Here is a 20,507-nt window from a genome sequence, read left to right as displayed (position 1 = left end):
TGAAGTTTACGGCATGTCTAGTGAACACAACACACAACAACTCACTTTTGGGCAATGGTTTTTATTTATTAATTTAATGAGAAATCTCCACTGAAAGGTACACACTTCTAGTTTACACATGTGCACTGAGTTAGTTTCCTCGCCTACATGAGTTGCCAGTGTTTCCGTCTTATAACTCCCCAGAAATGAATCAAAAGTGCAGAAGAACTGAAATTACACAGGCAAAAAGGTGGATTATAGAAACCCATGTGCTTGTCAGACAGTGGCATCTCTCTTTTATACTTTTCCTGATTCCTTATACGGGGCTGAGAACTGGACAGATCCAAACAAAGGTAACTGGATGTGTTTGTGAAAACATCTGGTGAGTACAGGTGGCAGGATGGACAGACTGTCGATGGTTAGTTACAGTGAGTATGAGACAGTTTTGTCTACGGTTAGCGAGTATGAGACCACATCTACCTATGATCCAAAGTTAAAATATTTATATAAAAAAAATATAAACAGCAATTACTCTTTCCATTTAATTTCAAAAAAGATATGTCATATGACCTACAAAAACAAAACAGAAAAACATGTGCAATCAATGGCATACTCTTCCCTCTGAAGTGATGGTCGTGCAGATGACCACATAGCACAGCAGCAACTCTCTCCTTTGTTATTTGCTCCTACTGTAGTCTGGAGTCGGCCCGCTCAGGACTGGACCCAATAATTCACAAATACCAGGTTGCTTCATTCAGTAGTATTTTCGTAGTGGTTTCCTAAGTCCACACCCTTCATTTCCTCGCACAGCCTCCTTAAGGCTCCAGCCCTCCTCGACCACATCCCTGCAGATCCAAAACAGCTGTAGTTGATTTGTTTTATCCCCCTCCCCCCTCCCTTGCCCAGCAGAGGTCGCTAAGGAGTCACCATGGCTGCTGTCTGCTCCTCCCGCAGCTTCCTGTTCACTGCTATGACACTTGCTCTACTGGCCTCATCTGCACGTCTCCGATCTGACGACAAGAACACGGGAGATCAATAATCAGATCAATATAGAAACCAAACCACACGTGATGGTGTGAGAGCAAGAGAGAGGAGGAAGGAGATACCTGGACATGAGGAGGGGCACTGAGGACAAATGTGACTGCACTGGCTATGTCTTCTGCTTTCAAACACTGAAACGTGGAGACATGATATTAGTGAAGCAGCAGCACAGGGTTGTTTTCACGTTGTGAAACACGTCTGTTCGCTCTTACTTTCATACTCTCATACACTGCAGCTGCTTTCTCTGGATCACTGTTGTGGTGCCGGAAGGCAAACTCAGTCTCCACTATTCCAGGAGATATACACTGCAGAGGAGGGAGAAGCATGACGAATGTACTGTTTACTGTTGTCACGTGCATGCACAGACACAAACACACTGTCTCTTATTTACAGTAAAGGCCTACTGTATAGATTCATGTATGTGATCCAGTGTGTTACCAATAAACAGGCCAAAGAACCTGCACACTCGACTGACCGTGGCTCTGATGTGGGTATTTGCTTCTCGGAGTTCTTGTCGTATCCCCTCAGTCAGAGCAGTCACCGCGTATTTAGTGGCACAGTAGAAATGCTCATCAGCACTTGGCACCATTCGGTGCCCCCCCATACTGCAGAAGGAGGAGGAGGAGGAGGAGGAGGAGGAAGAGGAGGAGATGAGATAGAAACTGCACTTTCTATCTGAACTGTGATTCAAGTCCAAATGAAGCCTCTGATTTACTTGTCATGTTATTTTTAAAGCTTCTAGTGTCTCATTTATACAGCAGGAAGTTTATTTGTCCAAAAATAAATATTTAAATCAATGAACAGATCCAGGAAATTCAGCAACAGATTTATTATTAATCCCACATGATGCCAGTGGAAAAGGTCACTATCAGTTTGTTGCATGTGCAGCAGGGGACAGGTGGGGCTGAGGATTGGCTTTAGTTAACGCCTGCTGGATTAACATCACTTGAACAAACTGGCTGAGGTATTTCCAGATTAATCTATACATTCACTCTGAAACTGTCTTCATGTCTTACCTGTTAATGTTGATGATGTGGCCGTCGTCCACATTCCTTTCCTTCATTGATTTGTACGCCTCACGGGTGCAGATAGACAAGGCTAAGACATTCACCTGGGGAGGAGGAGACAGGCAGCTTCATTCATCCATTCATGTGTCTATCAATCATTAGCAGAACCTAATTGTGTTCTATTGTTAAATGACATTTAAGGGGATGCCCTGTGATAACAATATCAGATGGGCTGACTGATGTTCACTGGGTCAGTGTGTTAGATCATCTGAACCTGCTGCTCCTGTCCAGGTTGTGGCCTCTAATCTGCTCCTGCGCTCACACTCATCGACGGCAGGTTAAAACCAACATGGTGGCAAGATAGGGAGGTGACCAAACAAGGTCAGCGTGCAGATTAAACACAGGCTAAAAATACACTGCTGTACACATTCATGTAGGCTGCCATGACAACAGATGGACAAGCATTACGAATGCAGGACTCTGGAGACAGAGAGTTAAGAGCAGGGGGTCTTCAGTGGTCAAGAGCTCAATGAATCAGAATGTAAAGTCCCAACAAGAGAAATAGTGCTGGCTTTCATTAGTGGGCCTCCGCTGTGCCAGGGCTTCTCCTCGGAGCCACTGAGGCTGCCTCAGTGAGGGGAAGGGACCAGGATCTGTGTGTGTGTGTGTGTGTGTGTGTGTGTGTGTGTGTGTGTGTGTCTGTGTGCAGGCCCATGTATTCAAACATTTCTGCTCTTACTCTACAAGCTCAAATCCTCCACTCTCTGCTCCTCCTCCCTCTGTTTGAGCAGAGCAGCCATAAAATCAACACAACATACGTGTGATGGGATAATTCCCCCTCGTCCCTGTTACAGAGTCTAAGTTCCGAGCATTAACGTTTTTGTGTCTATGATCCACCCACGTCGATCATGTTCCTCCAGCCCTCTGTCTTTCCGCTGAGCAGGGGCTCGTTGTGGGCCAGTCCGGCATTGTTGATGCACACGTCCACGCCCTTGTGCAGCGTCTTGATGGCTGAAAACATGGACAGGATCTCCTCCTCGTTGGACAGGTCACACTTGTAAGGGATCAGTGTGCCACTGTAGCCTGCGCTCTGACACTCTGCTGCCAGCTTCTGAAAAACACAAATCAGACCAGTGTTTTACATGCAAGTTCTGAGTTCTTTTCAAGGTTTTTTTATTGGTATTTAAGACGGAGTGTCCCTCCCCCTTTCGTTCTGCTCCATCTCTACGACAGACTCAGTCAATCTCCCAGCTCATCACATATACACACAGATAACTAAAGTCTGTGACAATAAATGTAGGCCAGACAAAAGAAAACTGACAAACACAAGCAAAAAAAACCCAGAATTAAATAAAATAAACAATACAGTAAATAGAAAGGAATAAAAAATAAGTTAAAGAACCACAAACAGGTAAATAAACAAAAACATTTTGTCACTGACTGAAGACTGATGCATTTAATAGAATAGCTGTGTGACATGCAACTAAATTGAACTATCTACCTGCACCTGATTGATATTTTAATCTGTTTATTCTGATTAGATGTTTATATGGAGCATTTTTATTCTGTTAGTGCTTTTAAACCGGTTATAACCGGAACAATAGGCTCCATGTAAATGTACCAACTGTTGGGTAAGTGCTAGAAATGATTAACCTGCAGCAGCATAATTAAGATAGAGTCCCACCCTACACCCTACCGACTCAGACAATGAGAAAGCAGTGAGAGCGTGCAGCCATAAAATCAACACCACATCAGCAGAGGGCTGCACCAGTGGAACCACAATCACTCCAGTCTGATTGTGTTATTTTTTCCTGATAATACAAAATTAAAATCCCACCATCTTCCAAACTGTAAGTCATGACCACAGATGAACGGAGCTCTGCCTCAGTCCTCAGATACAGCTGGGCTGAGTCTGCAGCAGCACGAGCGGGCGACACTCCAACCAGGTCAGCTGGCTGTCCACCACCGTGGGGTTTGATACAAACTGACACAGAAACCCCCCCCCCCCCAAAGCACAGCTGCACCAGTCACCTGACGTCTCATCCTGGGTGCCGGTCAGACAGGAGGGGCCTGGGTGATAAAGGGCGGGGCGGGTGGCAGACAGAGACGATGCACAGACGGTCTCACACTCTGCCTGTGTTCAGTGTCTGTGCAGCCGAGAGGATTAAATGTTTACTGAGTCCGAAGGAAAAACTGACCCTCTAAACCTTTGACATTAACAAAAGCTACTGTGCAACAATGACAACATTTTGTTTTGGCATATTTGGTGTGATCCTCTCTGATATGAAACATGAACAAAGTTATATCCAGATATCTTCAGCAGAGGTAAATGGAGCCTGAGAGTGTTTTTTTCTTTTCAGTGATCTAAACCTTCCCACCTTTACTGGTCTGACACACCTGCTCAGATGAGCTCAAGTATCGCTTCAACAGCACCACCTGTCCGGCTCCAAATATGTCCTTATGAATGGATTATAAACTGATCATTTAACACTAGCAGGCACATTCAATCAGTTTAGATGTTTAGGCTTGGTTAAGTTTGCAGAAGTGACAGAAGCTGGATGTTCCGTCACTTTTACAAAACTGATTCAATTGTTTAGCGGCTAAACTTATACAGGCTAAACTTTAGCCTGTATAAGTTCACACCCCAAAAAAAATCTAAAACATAATGAGTAAAGTGGGGAATTGCAAACTGAAGTCAATCAAACATGGCGTGCATTAAACATCAAACATCTACCAGGGTAAGTATCTGAGAGGGTTGGATTGGTCCCTCTAGCCCTGCTCAGTCATGCTGTTAACAGATTTGCATAAACCCCAGAATTTTACAACTATTTCTTTGAGGTCCACAACACAACTGGCCCATTAAAGACATAATCAGACTTTTGTCTTAAAAATTCCTTCAGTTGAAGCCTGAGCCTTGCGTTGTTGGCAGGACGTAGCACGTTGTAGAGATAGGAAGAACATATTCACAGTTATTGGACTCCATCAAAAATGGTTGAGGCTCAGGACGGATGATAAATGTTGGAGATGCAACAAAAACCGGAGCACAATGTCTCATATGCTATATGAATGTGAAGTACTGCATAATTTCTGGTTAGACAATGTTAGTTGTATTAATAAAATACTAGAGACAGATCTCAGTGTGAATTCAGCATGATGCATGTTGGGTATTTAATCTGCCCTCTGAGGTGTAGTTGTTCCTGGGTGAAACCAGCCTTAATAACAGGAAGCAGAATAGTGTGAAGGCATTGGAAGTCAAAAGAGTGAATCAGTTTTAATGAATGGAGACGAGCTGGTTAAGATGTCATCTCATGAGCAGCTTATCCACAGAGTTAATAACAGTCTAGATGTATTCATGTTTGAGTGCTATAAGTCGAGATGATCCCGTCACTATTCTTTAAGTATCATACAAGAGTCTGAAGTGTAATGTGGATGTCTAATAGCCTGTATCATACACTGAAGAATGTGCATGTTTCACTCCTATATATTTTATTTATTTATGTTTTATTTTACATATTTTTTATGAGTGAATCTTTTATGTCTTTAATAAATGTTAGTGAACTGAAAAAAGGAATAAAGAGAATCAATCACAAAAACAAAAGACGTACATGTTCACAGCTCAGTGTTAAAACTAACGTCAGAGAAGAGGCAGCGTGATCTGATGCCTGGAACTTCATGACAACTTTCATCCAGAATATAACTGAAGAAAGCAGCAGCAGAAAGTTGTCACAGCATGGATAAAAGTTATGGATGATCTGTTAAACGTCTGACATTCTGTAGCTACTCCAGTCTATCTGCTGATCACAGCTGCCACTGCAGTGGCTCCTTATGGAAACTATATATACTTGTGAAGCCTGCTTTTTCTAATCGGGATGAAATTGGATCGAGGGATCACTGTGGCTTTTTTTATTTCTAACAAAACGTAACAGAGTGAATGCACACATCTCACACTTGGTGTGCAGATTTCCCTGCTCTTCCTCTAAGCTGTTTAACTGGGATTATCTAGAGAGGAGGCATTACTCGAATAAAGCTGTCAAAATGCTCAAACACTAAAACACTTGTCTCATCTGTAAGGACTAAAACTAACTCATGACCACGTTGTAGAAAGGTGAAGCTCTCCCTTCCTGTGGAGGCGTGACCACAGTGCTGTTCAACTGCAGCATCGCCTTTCAGGCTCAGTATCTGAGCTGCTTTTACACAGAGGCTCTTAAATTCACACTTGCCTGAATCCCTGGAGGGAGAGGCGTTCAGGCAGGAAGGAGAAGACAGACAGACTAATGGAGGGCTCTTCTTCATTCAGAGAGGACGTTAACGTAAAGAGGAAGCCAGGCCTGTCTTTTGTTACAGGGAGAGAATGAGTTGTGTTACTAAGACTTAAGTGGGAGCAGCAGAGTAAACAGGCTGTGATCCTGGTCCAACTACAGGAAGTGTCAGGCTGTGAGTGTGTGAGTGTGAGTGTGAGTGTGTGAGTGTGAGTGTGAGTGTGTGTGTGTGTGTGTGTTCTGGCACCAGCTGTACTGCTGCGGTCAGTACCAGCCCTCATACTGGTCCTGCAGATATACAAACAAGTCTGAAAGTGCAGCAGCAGCAGCACAGTTGGAAAATGCAGTTCACACACACAATCCATTCATCACAATCCAAACTGGAACCACATATCTTTAGGTTTTGGCATGTTCAACATCACACCTGTAAACGGCTCTAAAATGACAGTGAGACAACCACAAACATTTCTCAGTGACAGACTCACACAGCAGCAGCTGTAAATGAGCCTTGAGGAAATGCAAAATAAACCTGAAGCTGCACAGGACACACCCGAGCAATCAACTAATGACATTATATAACTATTTTCCTTTCAATGCAGCATTCATATTCTCCACTATTTGGTGAACTAATCTTATTTATTATTATTATTATATATCTGCATGCTGTTTCTCTTTGGATAATAAATTCAAAAGATTTAAATGCACAAACCTGTTTTCATATCACCTGACTTGCAGTTACACATGGTTTGGTCTCATGGTTATGAAAGACTGCAGAGACACACAGACCTCTGTAACTCAAATAAAATCACTGTTTGTAATTACCCAGACAGTCTTGATAAGACCAACACTGAAAGATAAAAACTCTTACAATTCAAAAGGCAAATAATGTTACAACAGGTCATAAAGCCTTTACATGTTACACTAATGGCTGTACATACACCCACGCAGCCTCTAACACATATGTGTACATGCCCACATGGTTACATTCACGGCCTGTAACCCCTGCAGGGGGCTGTTATATAAGGTCCACAATGCAACGGACATCACTGTCCCACACCATGTTCAATCATTCACCCACTCACGTGGAACTGGTGCAAATGGACCAGCAAAACAGCTCAGGGAGAAGGGGGGGAGGGATAAAAATAAAGATGCTAATAAAGAATACAGCCTGACACGCTTTAAGAGGTGAGACAGATCAATGGTACAAGGCAACAGCCATGAGCAGAGACAACTGAGAAATTATATTTGTCTCAGGTCGACTCAGGATTTCTCAGACAAAAGAGGGCTTGTGTTTTTAGGGCGCTGTGCCTCCAGACAAAAAAAAATTGAAAAGATGTAATGCAGCCATAATTCAGCCGGTAGCCCCTCCCCTCTTCATCCTTCCCGTCCTGTCTCTTAAGTACCTGTGACACACAAAACAATTTTGCCTGTCATAATGCATTTCCATCCTCATTACAGAGACTGTTGTCCAGTGATCACAGAAAGTGTGCAGACGGAGGGAGGAAGAGGGGGATGGAGGGAGGGTTGGCAGCCAGAGAGAGAAACAGAAGGAGAGAGAGGGAGAATACAAAACCTGAAGCATAACTGCATTAAAACTGATCATAAGGATTCAGATCTCAGTATGATTTACTCTGGAGAACCGCTGCATGGAACAATCTTCCAAACTGTTGGGCTCATGTGACAAATGTAGTGCCGTTATCTTCACAAGTGTAATCACTGAAATGAAAGAAACTCTTCCTGTACCAGAGCTAAGATCATGAGTTTGAAGCCATGCCACAAAAACACGAGTAAAAACCATTCTTCACTTAATGTCAAAGGTCTGAGGAACACATCCAGGTGTGATGCTTCAGTCTGTCACTCATTGTCCAGCTGAACTGCTGTGATATAAAAAATAAACACGTAAATTCCAAGTTTCGCCTGAGCACAATCGTAGGGGTCAAAGGTGACAGCAGGCTGTATAATAGGATTGCAGCAGGGCATAAGGGATGGTTGTGCCATTATCTCTGCTTCACACACAGAGACACTGCCACTAAAAGGTCTAAAGGTTTAACAGGGCGGTTTTACAGCACTTCCCTCAGGACAGTCTAATCAAGACACGCAGATAAGAAAAATAATTGCTGCTTGTTAGTAACTACATTCATTGACAGACCTTGGCTTTTCTGGGGAGTTCCAGGCATTGAATAACCATGGGGCAATTTGGGACGCCGGGCTGCAATTTGATATAATGTCACAAGTATCAGCCCCAAGTGTAAATAACTATAAATCCAAATATAGTGCTGGGTGATGAGTCAACTGAAAACAGTGTATTATTACAAGTACATGACATCTGATGTTTGGCAGCAGTATTTGGCTTAAATGAGAAGGCTTTTATAATCCTGACAGACTAGAGACAGAGCAGGCGGCCAGGTGTTGTGTAACAGACTGGTGGAACCGGTGCAGTTGGATGTTATTTTCCCAAACACAGTGATAAAAAGCAGGAGGAGGCAGAAGCAGATATGTATTCTGAATCAGAAAAAAAAAAACAGTGTGAGGATGACATTTTTGCAATACCTCGGTGCAAGACGAACTACAGAGAGCAGCCTTTATTCATAAATTCACATGGGCGTCAGATGATTTAAAAATGGCTCTTCATTTCTGCTGTTTGTAGTTGAAACATGCTGAAGGGTGAAGCTTCCTTCTCGTGAACCAGTCACGTGCCTCCTCCATCTCATGTCATGTGTTTTTTCTGCATCTGATTCAGGCCGTTTGCTCTCAGCGCGGGGCTGAGGGCGGCCCTGACACCGGCTACGAGCCGCATCGTAACGTATGCTAAGTTTATGATCACTTGAGTCCTGAGCTACAAAAACAGACATGGGAGAGTCTCATGGAGACAGTGTTGATCTGACCCGGTCCAAGATGAAAACCTTTCAAACTGGGCCAGCCTGGACCGGGTCTATTCAGCATGTGAGGGTAGAGTCGCCATAAAATGTTTCCAATATCAAACAAACGCCCAGCAACAAATCCAATTTGGCTGCTGACGAGGCCAAAACAGTCTAATTTGCATTCTTTCTCGTCAGCCCCCAACCCCAAATGGAAATATTGAACTGGGTGAACTCAAGTTGTCTTTGTGTTTGTGTTGTAGATTCATAAAATCCTTTCACCACAAAAGTGCTTTCTTTCTCACGCAGCTCTCTCAGCTACAAATACACACCCACTGAGCACTTTATTAGGAACATCATACTAATAAATTCCAGGCTGAGGCAACAGAAGCTCTTGTTCTAGCAAAGGGAAAAGTGAAATCACAACTAGAGCCACATTGTAGATTGTACAGCAAAACTGTGTAGGGAATATGGATCTATATGTGTATGTTTATATAAACCAATGTGAATATGTACATGTATTTTCATTTATTTAGCTGGTTTTCTGGATTTCAGTGAAACACTATGAATGGTACAACTGTCAAAGCTCGGCCTTGGTTATATTCTTATTAGAAACAATGCTTCGTTTGTGATCTGTTGAGACACATATTACCTTTATCACAAATAAACTGCAGCTCCTGTGATTTGGATATTGCACTTGACCATATTCTGATTTTGATTACATCTCGATTAATTGTGCAGCCCTAATTCTTATAGTATAATGTGATATACGACTTTACGTATTACTCTACATGTGACCCATCAACTCGGCCAACAGAAGCTCACTTGTCCACATACATTGACCATAACCTAAAAATTGGAGTACACAGTAACTGACAACATGGTCATGCCTGTATCTCCTAATATTTAAAGGGGGAAAAGAATACAAATAATCATTATATCAAAATCCAATTATAATTTTATAGATTGAAAGAACTAAGGACTTGTGGGATAGTGTCAAAAAGACAGAGGGGAGGGTGGGGGTAAAGAGTGGGTTATTTTATAATTAGGATCATAAGAGGGTTAATGGAGGGTGGAAAATTGTGGTCCAATTTTATTTTGAGTTCTGACTAAGACAACACATCAATGTGCTTCTCTTGTGTTCTCCTGGGTACACATTGTGTTATCCAGAGCATTTATTTTTACATTTCATTCCATATCACTATGTGAATGTAAAGTTACATACATTTATAACATATGTGATTAGTAAAGAGTTACTTGTGTAATGTATAAGTCTTCTCAATAATGAGTGTAAATAAGGAAAACCAATAAAAGGTTGTACTGGGTATGACAGCTTCACTTCATTCTGATGTTGGATGTGAACATTACCTGAAGCTCCTGACCTGTATCTACATGATTTCATACACTGGATTGCTGTCACGTGATTGGCTGATTAGATAATTGCATGAAGGAGCAGATGTTCCTAAAAAAAAGTGCTCAGCAAGTGTAGATCCAATAACAAGTGCCGGCCTGCTGCTGCAGTTGCACTTAGCAGTTACATGACATCTTCCTCGCTTGCACAACAGGCCTCCTAATTCACTCACACACACACTCACACTCACACTCACACACACACACACACACACACACACACACACACACACACACACACACACACACACACACAGAGGAGTTTTCCAGCAACAGGACAGGACAGGACAGGAAGCACCCCACCTATCATAGCAGGAGGCCCAGGAGGGAATGTCAACGCCAGTAAACCTTACACCTTGAAAGACAAGCCCAGAGAGGACAGCACAGTGGTGGAGCAGGGGGAATGACTCATAGGGGTCACTGAGCTGTCTAGACAAATCAGACTGTTAAACTGTACAACAGCCAGGTGATCCAGTAATTAAAAACACTCCTGACCTGAGAGTTTTAAGTAATTTATGGAGAGCGCTGAGAAATGTAAGTGATTTAAGTGCTTTTTTAAATTCATATGCAGCAATGCTGGTTGTATTACAGAACTGCAATCATACCGGTCTGAGAAAACCTCCTTGCTAATGAGTTACGGAGAATAGAGTGGGTATACCTCACCAGAGTTAGTTGATACTAAGAGACAAATAGAATAAAACTCAAATCTTGACATCTGATTGTGACTGACTGGCTCTTTTCAGGGGCGTCAATCCATCAGTCTCCCACCAACTGTACCGTCATATTCAGCTTTACAAACTCAACTTTATCATGCACATGACTGCAGAAAAAACAAAACAAAACAAAAACAATATGAAGAGGTGAAGATGAATTTTACAGGTAAAATAAACTGGTTTCTAATCAGCATCACCTACATTTTTTTCATAAATTTGTGTCTACACAGAGCTGAGCAATATGGCCAAAAATATTATAATATTCTCTTATGTTGATTAATATCAATATCAACATTAGGGCTGTCCCAAACGATTATTTTTTAAACGATTAATCTAGCGATTATTTTTTCAATTATTCGACTAATCTAACGATTATTTTTTTTATTAACCTAACAGTAATTTTATTGCAATTATTTTCAAGTTAGTCATTTAATATAACAATTTGCCCCGTCCAACATCTTGAGTCGCTGCACCAGGGTGTTTCCTCTTTATGTGCTCGTGCATGACTGTCGTGCTAGAGTGATATGCCAGATGCACTTTGCAGAGTCTGCAGACTACCGCACTGTTGGTGTCAAGATTAAAGTATTCCCAAACTTTGGAGGACCGTGTACGAGCCTTTTTTGCCGCGTGTTGCTCCACACGCTCCGTCATACTGCTGGTAGACGCCGCCGTGTTGTTCAAATAGATTACACAGACTCAAATCATTCACGTAGTCAGTGACTTCAATTACGTCACCGCGTTGTCCCAGTCCGTGCGCTGCGCTTGTATCCGGGTAAACCAAAGACGATGGATATAAACGGTCCCATTAGAAAGTTCCGGTTTTGTTCTATGAACATTTACCCTGTGTGGTTTTACACGACGCGTCGACACTAAAATTCCACGTCGAATAATTTTTATAATCGACAACGTCGATTACGTCGGATAATCGTCCCAGCCTTAATCAACATATATATTTAATAGCATTAATAAGGAGGGACCTCAAGGATACACACAGTGTGTTTTGGTGAGAAACACTGTATGAAGTTTGTTTACAAGAAATCTCCGCAGGACGAGTTCAATATGAGGTTCAAGTGATATTTTCAGTTCAGGGCTGAGTCCTAAATAAAGTTTTGTGATGGTTCTAAATTTATGATTTATTTTATTTATTTTTGATTCAGTAACTTGATGCTCACTTGATTAAAATATACTTTATCATAAAGGGGAAGTGACTGATAAAAGACAAGCATGAGCAGCTTGTTATGGAGCTGGTAGCAGTTTGAGACTCTCGGTGGGAAGGTCCCATTTCAGACGGTGGAAAGGTTGATTTATCCAGCTTTAGAAATCGGATGCTGATGCTATGTGACCTCTCTTCATCGTTTTAAGCAGATGTTTGATTCTCCTCACAGATATTCACTTTTATGCTTCCAACATTGCGTGTGCCTTTATATTCCTCCCAGCGGAGGAATAAAAGAGCCGGAGGTATATTGTTTTAAGGTTGTCCGTTCATCCGTTCTATTCTCGTGGACACGATATCTCAGGAACGCCATGACAGAACTTCTTCAAATTTGGCACAAACATCCACTAGGACTCAAGGAAGAAGTGATTAGATCGAAGGTCATGGTCAGTCTGACCTCACAACACTTTTACAACACCATTACTCAAGACTTCACACAACAACTACGGGGCAGGGATACAACCATGAAGAGGTAATTCTAGTTTTACCCTGATGAAAGTGATTGGATCAACCCTCACCTGCACAATGCAGAACAGATACATTTACTGAAATGAATTACTCATCTGTTTGTTGCTGTTATTGTTGGATTTTTGTGTGTGTGATAATTATCAAGATTTTATCTCCACCCTTATACAGGTATGTCTGCATACCTGTGCCACTGATTTCCTGCACCAATCTGGACTGCTGTTCTGGGAGGATTCAACATGTTGTTATTTGTTGTTTTTGTGTTAATGTGGGTTGTCTTGGGAGCAGAATCCATGGACACATGATGGATTGTTAGTTAGGTATAAGTCTTTGTCAGCTCACAGCTCCAGTGGAAAACATGCAGTCAGTGGAAAAGTTCTCTGCATGGGTAAGACAAAAGCCCGAGAGCTGAAGAGCGACTGTGCGGGTTGAGACAACAGTTAAAAAAAAGTGATTGGAATGTTCATAGATACCATATTTAATGCACATAGGCTAAAATGGGGTTTGGGAAATAGTTAAATAACCATATATATGTATATTTTCACATCACTAAACTTACAAGACATGCAGAACAAGGCAGAAAAATATACAAAGAAGAATCAGGACACAAACTAGGAGATAGAAACACAAAGTGAGGCAGAGGATGTGAGACAAAGAGAGTAAAGCTGTCTGACCTGACCCACTTCAAATCCTTTCTGGAGTGAAATCTATTCAGTGTGAATAGACGGGCTGTCCAGACACAACCTACAGGAGGTGGCTGAGACAGCTTCAGACTCGTAGACAGAGACACTGGCTGAGTTTTGTTGTGTCACCTCAGCTTGTGAAGCATGACCGAGCACCTTTTAGCTCCTTCAGAACGGGCAGCGAATCAAAGCTGCTCAGCCAAGGTCTCAAATTAACCTTCTGGCTCACCTGCCAAGGGCTTTGAGCTTTATTTTAGGATTTACTCACTCAGATAAAAGTTGCTTGGGGTAGTTAAAAAAAGTGCAGAGGCGTCTGCTTTGTGCAGAGCTGCATTAACAGGCAGCCAATCAGGAGCCTGGTAGATGTCGCTCTGCAGTGACCAAGTCTGAATATGACCACAGGGTTCAAATGGCATCATCTGAAAGAAGCTGCCAGTTTGAACGAAGGGTGAGACACTCATTTAGCATTTGGTGGGTACAATTTAGAAACTGTGGACAGCTTTACACATCTCTGCTGAATCTCCGAGTACATCACTTCTGAAATCCATTAAAAAAATAAAATAAAATAAATAATCATCTGTCTATCACTCATGCTCCTCGTATTCTCGGTGTTCTTACCCAGACTGCTTTTCTTTAATGCAATAATTTGACATAGATTATCCTCTCTGGGCATCCCCCATGCAGAATCTCTTCCCAATCTCCTGCTCTCTCTACTCAAGCTCTCTGTATGCCGATCTGTTTAGCACTAAAAACCCACAAATTATGTTTGCTAAATTTATCTCATCTAAAATTGCAACAGCCAAAGCTTTGCATTTTGACAGATGCCTCTATTGTGTGAAGCCTCAAAGCACCCAGGAAATGTCAGTTTCACTTTATCACTTTGAAATGGACTCAGAATACAAACAGATTTATTATCTAGACGTCTATGTTCTGTTTGCATTCAGCCTGAGTTTAAACAGGTGAGACTACCTTCTGTTTATAAAGCTAATTCACTATGAGTATATATACTGTCAAATGATTTTATTAACCAGTGAAGGGTCACTAAGTGAGATGTGGCCCTCCCTTCTGTCCATAACAAAGCCACGTTTGTTCATTTGTTATGAATTATTTAAAACAACATAAAGAATCAGGACAAAAACAGAAACTATACATTCTAGATGTATGATTGATTGATTGATTGATTATGTGACAGACCGCCCCATTCCCAACCTCTGCCTCTCCTGCCCCAGAGCAACAGCAGCACTGACACTGATCTCCTCTACAGCAGCCCTGACCTGCACATAATGCAAATACATAAAAATTTAACTTATTCTTATCTTACATTTACAAGCTTCATACAACTCATATTAGCAGCCTAGTTATGGGAGATTCAGACAGCAGATACATTTCATTACAACTCACCAAGTTTCGCAAATAAATATAAAATCACTTTGATCTATTTTTGTGGTAGGTGTTCTACCAGTACGGGAAGTCTCAGCCAAATGTAGTAAAATAAAACAAATGAATAGTAGTCTTAAATCTAATATTTTTGTTCTCGTGGACGCGATATCTCAGCAACGCCTTGATGAAACTTCTTCAAATTTGGCACAAAAATTCATTTTGACTCAAAGAGGTCAAGTTCAGTGTGACCTAACACTATTTAGCCATAGTATTATTAGAGTTGTGGTGATCAGCAGCAGAGGTTCATACTCCCATAACCGGATATTTACTACTGCATCACATTGTGCTAGGTAAGCAGATACCTCAAACCCACAGATACGGGCTCTGCGGGCCAGCGCGCCTTCGAAAAAAAAAGAAGCCTTATTCAGTCAGTAACAACATGTCCTCTTCTTCCTCACAGTCCGACATCAGCTCAGACTTTAAATCCTTCTGATATGGCAGCAATCTCACGACATGCAGATAGGGTTTTCTAGATGCTCCTTCTGTTTGATTATATCCCTCCTCGCCACCTTCTCACCACTTAGATGCTGCAGTGCTTGTACTGATCACGTGGATACATATGGCTCTCAATGGCACAGTTTATGGACCGCACTGTCCCGAGCTCAGAGGCCACTTTTAACCTTTTTCTAACCTCGAAGAATAAACACATTGTGTGCACCGTGAACAGATTTTCTCCCAGCTAAATAAAAGCTTCTTCCCTCTGGTTCAGGAGGGTTTCACAAGAGTTAATGAGAAGCTGTGCTGTGTCTGTTGCTGCTACTTGGATGCAGCCTTGCCATCTCCATTCCTGCACAGAGCCCATGGTGACCACACGCCCCCCCCCCAGCTCGCCGCTGCTCCCCCTCTGCCTATTACATAGTGTCACAGACAACAAAACAATACTGCTGCCACTACTCTCCGCTCCCCTCGCTCTGTGGGTTTTATTTACAGAGAAAAACAGAAACCTGTAACATCTGAATACATGGCTCCTTTTCATCGCCGTTTTATCTGGTCAACTAAGAGGTGAGAACATCGCTGTTGGAAAAACTGACCATAAAAACTGTACCCCCCCCCCCCCCCCCCCAAAGTAAAAAATAAACACCAAAAGGGAAGTCAAGAACAATTACTTAGTGATGGACATTTGCATCCCCCACTAGCAGCATGCCAGGTTTGGCACAACTACAGCAAGAACCCAGTTTACACAGCAGAGAGAGCACAATACTGGCTTTGTCCCTCAACTCGCACAGACATCTCTCTAAGTGACGAAATCTGTCATAGAAAAGAAGAGATGGAAACCTGTCACTACATACAACCTGATCTCTATCTGTAGTTTGACCAAACACTTGGCTGAATCTAAGCTTTGGTTTCACGTGCTGTAAACCATCATAAAGAGCAGGTAAGATTGCTCCGGCTGTGATGTGGTCAGCTCTTTAATGCTGACTGACATTTGTATGTAAAAGCTCTATTAAGAATTTACATGTTATGACCTTGTTTTAGTCTTGCACAAGTCACAGACAAGGGCTGAAACGAGCTGCAGCAGTTAACTATTGACAGGAAGGATCATGTGACCAGAGTATGAATGGAGGGAGGCTATCTATTGTGCAATTCACACCCACTGTGTGCATGTATGAGCGTGTGTGTGTGTGTGTGTGTGTGTGTATGTATGTATGTGTGTATGTATGTATGTATGTATGTATGTGTGTCTTTGTGTGTGTGTGTGCGTGCGTGCGTGTATAATTAAGGTGGGGGAAAATACTTGCATTAGAAAAACAAGACCTAAATGAAATACGGAAAAAATATATTTTTTAAATCACTAGGAAAAAAAAGCAGCTGAACTTTGAAATAACACACACGCCTGTCTATGTTTTTATAATACCATCGTCAGCAGGATTCCTGAAACAGATGTTGCTCCTAGTCTCTTTTCAAGTTTCACTCTGTTATTGTTATTCCAGCTATGTCAATGCAAACTGTAAACTGCAACAGTAGAAATGAGTCTAAAAGCCACAGTACTATTATGGAGTTAAAACAATTAGTTGTTTAATCAATTAGCTGATTGACATAAAAATAATCAGCAACTATATCAACAAACGACTAATTGTTTCAGTCCTTCTTCAGTTTAAAAAGAGCCAAAAAAATGTTGGCTTTTTTCTGGTTTGAGGTTCTCTGACTAAACAAGATGTTGTGATGGGCATTTTCACAATTATTTGACATTTCAGAGACTAACTGAAATAAAAATTACGATCAGATTAACTCATAATGATGAATCAATAATAGTGAATAGCACACTATAGGGAGAAAAGGTTGAGATGAGGAATTTAACTTACTAAACCCCATTCCTTACTTTTGTAAACAGCTTGACACAGATATGTTGCAGGTCATAAAGTTTAACATAACATGGTATCACACTGATATTAAGAACCAGAAGGCAATTGCTTTTGCCACAGCTCTTAACATCAACAGTGAACCACAGTAAAACGTACTGCACCTTATTCATCTCTTCAGCTAAACCTCTTTCCCGGTTCCGAGTTGGTTACAATTACTACTTACAATTCACTTCATATCAATTTTAAAAACTGTATAAAACTAATAAGAATTCCTCTAATGAATAACGGCTAAGTACATTAGTGGGGTGGGAAGCTAAATGTTGGAAAAAAGACATCATTTATGTGACTGCTACCATAAAATATCACGTGTTGTACTATTCACAGTAGTGTGACTTGTACACATGTGAATGTACTTAGGCAACACTCTACACTACAATAACTGAATTTTAAAATATGACAGAGTTGTTAACAACCTGAGGCATGTGAAGCTCCACTACTCTGCTTTATGAAAAACACATTAGTTGCATAAAAGGGGGCTAAACATAGCTGTAGTAGACATTCTGCAGCCCAGTGCTAGAAGCTAGGACAACTGTGGAGTGAGGAGAGTGAGGCTTAATTATTGGCTGACAAGATAAGCAAGGTGCAGTCAGTGCCTTATGGCTTATGGTTAGACAACAGCTAATGGGGTGGGGCCACTGACATCTGCCCTGGAGGAGGTATCTACCTTCAAGTTATACTCAATTAAAGTCTTTGTGTCAGAGTGTGTGTGTGTGTCACAAAAGTTGAGTTACAACAACTTAACATGTTCAAAATGTGGCTAAAAAATTTGCATGAAGTTCACCCATAGTCACGACTGACACCAAATACTTTCAGAGTGACGAGGAGAACAGGGCTTAAAAATAATATGCAGACTTCTTATCGTAGTGGCTGTGATATATTAAGACCTCTGTGATACAGCTAATTGAGAATTGACCTAAAAAATGTGATACGTTTATCAGATCAAGTGAATATCACAGGTGAAGAAAAAAATACAATAAAATAAAAAGGAGTATAACAGCCGAACAGTTTGTAAACTGAGATTTACGTGACTTGGGTTATTGCAGAAAATATCACCTGGTTACATAAGGTAGAAATGTAGGTTTGTTGTCTATTGGTTGAAAGGCTGAAAGCTGTGATCTTATACACTGTAGACAACACTTTATTTACGGCGTCCCACCCTGACTCTGCTGACCCATGGGCATCCACTAACACCTCCTCTTAGGGAGCTGTGGTGAGGTAACTTGACTCTACCTGAGCAGGTGTATTACCAACACTGGCAATGGGTGAATTAGGGGTTGACAAGTTGACCTACTATTTACTGGCCCACACAACAGCCAGGTGTTAACAGGTATCTTCATTGCTCCGGTGTCATTTGGCAGACACACTGAATAACTTAGAGCTGTGTAAACAGCCGCCCCTGAACTCTGACCTAACTGCAGTAGGTCAACCAAAAGAAAGTGTTTTTTTTTTTGCAGCAAGGATTAATAATAGAGATTATTGCAGATTAGAGGGGTGTGTGTGTGTGTGTGTGTGTAGGAGAATCATTACTGCCTCATTTTGTGGGAGGAACTGTGTGTCATCACATATCTTGTCATTGTTGAATATAATAAAACCAGGTAAAATAACATCCCTGTAATATTCACATGGAAAGTGGATAACACTATCTTGTCGTGATTTAACTGTAGTTTATACATCTCATGATGCCATTGTTTAAACAGTCTGGTTATTTTAGATAAAATATTAGTAATACATGTCATCCTTATATTATTAGGAATAATGAGGCGTTTCATCTTTAATGCCTGACTTGTTAATTTCAACAAACAGAGCTACAACGGCTGCGTTAGCCACATTTCACAAATAACGTCCCAACGTCGGGGGCTAAAGGTTTCTAGCTGAAGTTGTAAAGCTAATGTTAGCTAGCGGTTATCGTTAGTTAGCTAGTTTGTTGTTGCTAGCTTCTCCTGTGTGTCGGAGCGACTCAACTCACGTCCGTTAATGACATTAAATTAAATTGCCAACCTCTATTTTGTCGACATTCCTGGCACAGCCGACAACCCTCATGCCTTGCTGGACCAGTGCCCGGGCTGTAGCCGCTCCAATCCCCACCGAGGCTCCGGTCACCAGGGCCACTCTGCCTTTCCACCGCTCCATCTCCACCGCACTGTCTACACCGGCACTGTACACGAAACAACAGCTCCTGTGGCCGTGCGTCGGTCTGCTTAGTTCAAACTGTCACAGCTGCAGCGGTCACTATTGTGTGCGATTTATTTAAATGGAGGGATGCGGCAGCTACAACCTCCTGTCTCAATCTGTGCAGCATCCAGGACAGCGGCGACCAGTGTGCGTAAGCTCGGATCCATGCGCTCCTCTGGATGAAATATGAAGAGCCCCGGAGCGTGTAATGTTTGGTTCACTTCACCTCCCACTCTCTTTTTGAGCCCTCGGGCTTGGAGCGGTTATCTGCCGCCACCTACTGGAATAAAACATAATAACATGTAAGTGTTTGGCATGTTGCCTTCACGTGTTCCCCGTAATCAAAGCTTTTCGTCGGAAAATGTTACGAAACTGCACCTGTAAACGAGTAAACGCTAGTTTTGACAGCTACTGCGTTATTTATAGAAGTAAAGCTTTACTGAGATTATTTTGTGCTAAAATGGCAGTCAAACACATTTGAGCTTTAAAAGGGTTTCGTCATCAAATAAAAGTGGCAACTAAAAAAGGATTACAATTTACAGCAATGATATTAACAACACACGGTTTAAAGTCATTACTTTAAGGCAAGATATTAAAGACGCCACTGTGTCAGAATATATGAGGATTTACGCAACACCTTTCTGACTGGAGTTTAACTAAAATCGTTTAGATGTCCGATAGGATTGAAGAGTGTAAGATATCCATAAACTCCCTGAACCTAATTCCAGGCAGTGTGAAGAGTACATGTGAGAATTTGTCCCATGTTTAAATTACATTTACAGGAGATTACACTGGATGAATAAAAAAATCGTGCTCTGCTATAAGGCCGGTACCTGCTGAAACGGGGCAATAAATGATCAAGGGTGAATATAAGACACAGTTCCTCATCAGTTTGATGGTGAAG

The 20,507-nt window shown here is 41.7% G+C and overlaps 1 protein-coding gene across 1 annotated transcript; it reads right to left on the bottom strand.

Moving 5' to 3' along the window:
• Positions 1 to 41: 41 nt before the first annotated feature.
• On the bottom strand, positions 42 to 19,796 carry dhrs11a (dehydrogenase/reductase 11a). Its single transcript, XM_056396497.1, has 7 exons — positions 19,430 to 19,796; positions 2,929 to 3,138; positions 2,037 to 2,131; positions 1,496 to 1,625; positions 1,233 to 1,325; positions 1,086 to 1,151; positions 42 to 989 (listed from the first exon to the last, which is right to left on the bottom strand). Exons 1-7 carry the CDS (start codon positions 19,559 to 19,561, stop codon positions 948 to 950), a joined length of 768 nt encoding a protein of 255 aa, XP_056252472.1. The 5' UTR covers positions 19,562 to 19,796; the 3' UTR covers positions 42 to 947.
• Positions 19,797 to 20,507: the final 711 nt, after the last annotated feature.

This window comes from Seriola aureovittata, chromosome 15 (genome assembly GCF_021018895.1).
Source record: "Seriola aureovittata isolate HTS-2021-v1 ecotype China chromosome 15, ASM2101889v1, whole genome shotgun sequence".
In the NCBI taxonomy this organism is placed as follows: domain Eukaryota; kingdom Metazoa; phylum Chordata; class Actinopteri; order Carangiformes; family Carangidae; genus Seriola; species Seriola aureovittata.
The sequence above is the reverse complement of the archived record's forward strand: the minus strand, read 5'-3'. Positions and strand labels throughout refer to the sequence as shown.